General features: G+C 45.1%; 1 protein-coding gene across 1 annotated transcript in view; it reads left to right on the top strand.

Annotated features, from left to right (window-relative positions):
* LOC145394368 (uncharacterized) overlaps positions 1 to 2,537 on the top strand; it is an 11,470-nt gene extending 8,933 nt beyond the window's left edge. The window contains exon 4 of the mRNA XM_080268240.1: positions 528 to 2,537. Within this exon, the coding sequence (XP_080124366.1) occupies positions 528 to 2,537 (2,010 nt within the window). The remainder of the gene's footprint in view (positions 1 to 527) is intronic.
* Positions 2,538 to 5,667: the final 3,130 nt, after the last annotated feature.

Raw genomic sequence — 5,667 nt, forward strand, 5'->3', positions numbered from 1 at the left:
GTGGTGATGATGATGATATACAGTGATGGTGGAGATGATGATAATGATATACAGTGATGGTGGTTGTGATGTTAATGATATACGGTGATGGTGGAGGTAGTGATGCTTTACAGTAATAGTGGTGGTGATGATATAGTGATGGTGGTGGTGATGATGATACAGTGATGGTGATGATGATTATGACATACAGTGATGGTGATGATGTTGATGAAGATGCAGTGACAGTGATGATGATGGTGATGATTATGATCGGACAGTGCACTGTGACAAAGATCTAGGCACAATTTAAAACTGACAAAAAATAGTACCGACGAAGCAGACACAAAAAAGTGATGATAATGATGATGGCAGGAGAGAGTAGGGAGGAATATATTAAGGGTTAGCAGAGGCAGGCAAGGTGGTGAGGTAGGTGTGGGTGGTGGGAGGTGAGGCAGACAGGGGGGTGTTAATGCTGGCTCGGTATGTGGCAAAAAGTTGGTCATAGCCTGAGTGAAAGTACCTCTACCTCTTCTTTTTCTTCGTTTCAGGCTGTGTTCATCATCAACGGGTATGATCTCTCTGAAAACGAACTCTGGGAAGTCATCAAGAATCAAATCCCCGAATCTGTCTCTCGATGGGGAGGTGCAGCGACAGCCGACTGGATGGAGACTGCACCGGTTCTTTTAATAATCGATGACTATGTTCCTCACCTGGCCAGTGAAGAGCTACTGAAAGCTGTTGGCGAGTGGAAAGAGACTTCTTATTTGATTCTAACTGTTCCAGGTGAGGCTTCGGATTGCCACAGTCTTCTATCAAAACACATGAACGTTATTCACATCAAAATGGAGGGCCTGGACAGAAGTGACGTCCTCCACCTATCCTCCAAATACTTATCTGACCATCAGCTAGGCTCGTTTAAGGAATTTATGACAAATAACTGGCATTTCTGTAGCGAAGCTCTGTCCTACGGTAGCCTAGTCCAGCCAGTCTGTGAAGCGTGGAAGCTCGGATTTATCACTCCAGACAAAACAACCACCTTAACGGAAATGCTCTGGGGTCTGATTCAGGCTCAACTGATATCAAGCGGACTCCTTGCCACTGGAGTCATCGAGAAGTGGATATCAGTTCTAGGGAAAATATGTCGGAGAAACCTGGAGACGAAGCGACTCCTCAACAGGTATGAGTTGGAACTAGAGGCTACGAAATTATTCCTGCCCGAATTTGTGGGAATGATTGTCAACACCCTCCTCCCAATTTCCCTTTCGGCCGCCTCGACAACGGTGCTGTCTTTCCCTCAACCGCTGACTCAGTTTTTCGCAGGGTGGGATGCACTGGCTCAAAACCTGCACGGAACTCCAATGAAATCCCTGGTCAAACGAATAACAGATGAAGATCCGATTGTAATATTTGTGGCTGGACATTTTAGCCGACTTCTTCGCTGCCAACCAGTCCGTCCCGATAAACAGTTTGTAAGAGTGGCCAAAAGTCTTGTCTTGCACATGGACAGGGCCAAGGACAGACTTGGTTATACAATGAAGGTCACGAATGAAGTGAACCTGCATCCCAAAATCATACAGATTATGAATAACGAGGTAGATTATCCAAAACAGTGGGATATATCCGATTCAGCAATTCTGGTGGACCCACTGAAGTGCCTCCTACAACACACGGTTCCCCAAAAGGTTCTAATATCCACCGAGAAAAGCTGCTTGGCGCCACAACTACCAGGGGTTTTGGCGCTCGTGTCTGCCGCCAAGGTTCCAATGTTTCTAGGGGAGATGAACCACCTTGTTTGGGGGAATCCTGACACCTCCGACAGTCTTATAAAAATAATCCAGGAGGGGAATGGGATCCTAGAGGACTTCATGGGCTGTCTCACCGCTGGAACAATTTCTGACTTGGGGAAATTCGAAGCCACGAGGAATCTGGTTTGCATGAGAGCAAGAGTGAAGGATGAGAAGACAATTCAAGCTGCACTAAGGTGTCCAAATGACCTTCCGTCTTTAATGTGGCTTGAAGTTGACTTTGACATGGCAGTTAGTGAAGTCGTAAAGCTCGAAGTACCACAGGTCAGAACCCCACTCATGGACGTCTGTTTTAAGGATGTAACTGACAAGGATGTACATGAACTGTGTGAATTTCTCTCGAGGATGAGGAAGGCATACTCGGGTATCCACCTGATGCGTTCGGAGTTGACGCCTCAAGGAGCCAGGGACGTTCTAAAGCACTTCTACCGCAAGGGGGTGCAGACCACCGTGGAACCTTCAGTTATAAACAGATACCGCCGCTGGAGGTTTCCTGTTCTCTCGAATATCCCGAAAACTGAAAAACTTACCGATGAGAAAGTTTTTCATCTGATTGGCCATGACGACCGCCACTGCTACAGCGACAATGAGGTACAGTCAAGTGTATACACCAACCGCCTCGAGGCAATCACCCTAGCTAACTTCTTCGCCGCGCTGGAAAACCTGGTGTTCTTCCGCTATGTCTGCGCTAATTTTATCATCGTCAAGAAAGAGGATGGAACAACGGAATGGGAAGAGATTGTGAGCCTATAAGGAGCACATGGGCTGAATTTCCCCAATACATTTTCAGTCAACTTCCTGCTGGATGCATTTTTTTTTTTTTTCATGATGGGCAAGAAAATCATGCCCCAGGCTTTTCGTTCGGATGCTCATATATAAAGGCCCCAACATGCTTGCATGCATCAACCTTTGTTAACCAATGGCGGCTCTTCACACTGCTTGATCACACACTCCATAACCTCGTCCCAGGTCCGTACCTCTCACAACTCCACCCTCAATGTTCAAACCTCTCACCCTCCGCACCCACTTGTCTTCCTGCAAGAACAGATCGTCAAAGATACAACTGGAAATTGACAACACATTTGTGAGCCAATAAGGAATCGTCCAGTGATTGAGATTTAAAAGTGAACCGCTCTCCATCCCTCTGCATTGTGCACAAGCAAACCTCACCCAACACCTCAAATACATGATACAGACAGACTTCACTTAATCCATGATAAATGTTACAGACAATTCTCCAATACATGTTACAGGCAGACTTCATTTAATCCAAGATAAATGTTACAGGCAAACCTCATCTAACATACAGGATTAATGCAGTCAAAGCATTAACATAAGCAACCCTAAAGCTGACACATCATATATACAGGTACCTGCGATGTTGCCTTACTGTTTCTCTAAGATCGCTAGTCAATGTACGAGGTCTGTCCGAAAGGAAACCAAACTTTTTGAGTACCTGGCCACCGAACCGGCATAGCGTGATTGCAACGGAAGCACTGTGTAGGGGGAAGGCGGTGGTTCAATCGGTAGAGAGGCGGTCTGTAGTCCTAATGGACCCAGGTTCGAAACCCGGCTGGGCCAGGGAACACTTCAAGGATCTGAATATCATAAAAACAGACTTTCCTGATCTACCAGAAGACTCGCCGACATTCGTAAAAGTACCCCCGCTAATACTAGTACACCAGTCCTGTATGAGACAGCCCTAGCGTGTATTCAATATGGACGGTGGGTGTTAGCGCCGAAGTGGTGACATGTAGAGGTGTAGGAGGACTACTGGGCCTTGGGATAGCCCACTCTCCCCGAGAAATAGGCCCTGAAACCTTTGCCCAGAGCTGGACACACACACGCACACACACACACACAAAAGTGGCAACTCTGAATTTTAATTTTACAGTAGCCGCACCACGCCACGCCACTTAGTCACTGAGGTATACATGTGCTTGAGTGCAGTTAGTGATTTGTTGGGGAGTGGAGTGGCTCGGTAGCAAGGCGTGTGACTCGAGATCGCGAGGTCGAAAGTTCACTCCTGGCCCGGGTAGCTGCCTTTGCCCTAGCACTTGGGTTATATGATCTGTCCAGGTCTAGTTCGGGGGAATACTACTTTTGGTGATTGGCTGCAAGTTGAACAATAAAGGATCTTGAAAAGCAATGTGGCTGCTTGAAATTCTGTTTCAAATTGGGAAAACTTTTACGTGGGTGTACGGTCACGATGTCGAAACAAAAAGGTAATTGTCGCAGTGGGTTGGAACGTCGTTACCGCAACCAAATAAAGCACGTCAGAGTTGTTCAGATGTGAAGGTGAAGTTTATTATCTTGTTTGACTGGAAGGGCATCGTTCATCATAAGTTGCTCCATGTGGTCAGTCAATAAAGTTTTACTTGGACTTCCTTAAGCATTTGAGGGGAACAGTGTGAAGGAAGAAGCCTGGGGCATGGACAGGCAAAACCTGGATGCTGCACCATGACAATGCATCGCTCCTTAACTGTACGGGGGAAGAGTGGCTCACTGGTAGAGCGCCTGACACGAGACCAAAGGGTTGAGAGTTCGCGCCCCGCCCGGGTAGCTGCCCTGCTGGGACATGTAGCGCGCTCCTGTCACCTAGCGGGGCTATATGATCTATAAAGGTCTAGCTCGGGGAATTCATTTCCCTACATTAAAAATTCCAAAAATTCCTTGTCTGTACTTCAGGGCGAAGCACGACTATTGTCCCCCAGCCACCCTACTCTCCGGCTTTGGCCCCTGTGGATTTTTTTGGTTCCCAAAGTTGAAATCCACCCTGAAAGGTTGCCAGTTTCTGACTACTGGAAAAATAATTTCAAGTGTACTAAACACACGTTCACTCAAGCGTGTGTACTTTGATGATTAAGTGACGCGGTGTGATGCAGCTAGTGTAAGCTCAAAGTCGCGACTACACAGTGCTCCTGTCATAATCATGCCACCTCGGCTAGTTGGTGCACTATTTTAAAAGTTCAGTTTCTTGTTGGACAAATCTCGTAATATAAGTTTTGTGTCTAGTTAAGCTTGCGAAGTCACTGAGTATCTGCTGGTAATTGACCTCACTGGCAACTCAACTTCATATTCTAAATAACATAGGAGGATGCGTACCACCTTTCTAAGCAACTTATTTTGCATATCATACCTTAACAGCCTCTTGTGTGCTACTTATATCGTGCTAATACTGACATAGTAACACAGGAGTGGATATTAATGTGTTAATATGCAGAATAAATTTATAAGAAAGAGGTTTTATATCCACAAAGCTACTGTACTTAGAATATGACTGAGTGTTATGTATGTTGCTTTAAGTGTGACAGCTTTAAATTATGCATTCATACTTCACACTAATGGTTGAGGGTCTACACACACACACACACACACACACACACACGTGGTCATTGAGTTCCAGATGTTAATAGGGAACGTCGAGCCAAGAGACGAGCTTCATAGACAGGGAAGATACAACTTTGGGAAAGCAAATTTTACAGGATTGAGAAACTTTTTTGAAAATGCGGATTGGAGAAAATTCAGAGAAACAAGAGAGATACAGAGGAAGTGGGATATCTTTCTAGACCTCTATAATTTGGGAGTGGAAAAATTTGTACCAAGAGTAAGAGGGAAAGAAAACAGGAAAAAGGAGTGGTTTAATAGAAGGTGTATGATAGCAAAAAAAGAGAGAGATAAGGCGTGGAACAATTGGAGAAAGAGAGGTAACAACAGAACAAAGGAAGAATATAAAAGAACAAGAAATGAATACACAAAAATACGTAGAGAAGAAGAAAGGAATTTTGAAAAAGGTATAATAGACAAATGCAAGGATGAACCCAAACTGTTTTATAGATTTGTTAATGGCAAACTGAAACAAAAGGAAGGAATCACTAAACTG

This window comes from Coenobita brevimanus, chromosome 27 (assembly GCF_032717465.1).
Source record: "Coenobita brevimanus isolate Jiangsu-jjx chromosome 27, ASM3271746v2, whole genome shotgun sequence".
Taxonomy (NCBI): domain Eukaryota; kingdom Metazoa; phylum Arthropoda; class Malacostraca; order Decapoda; family Coenobitidae; genus Coenobita; species Coenobita brevimanus.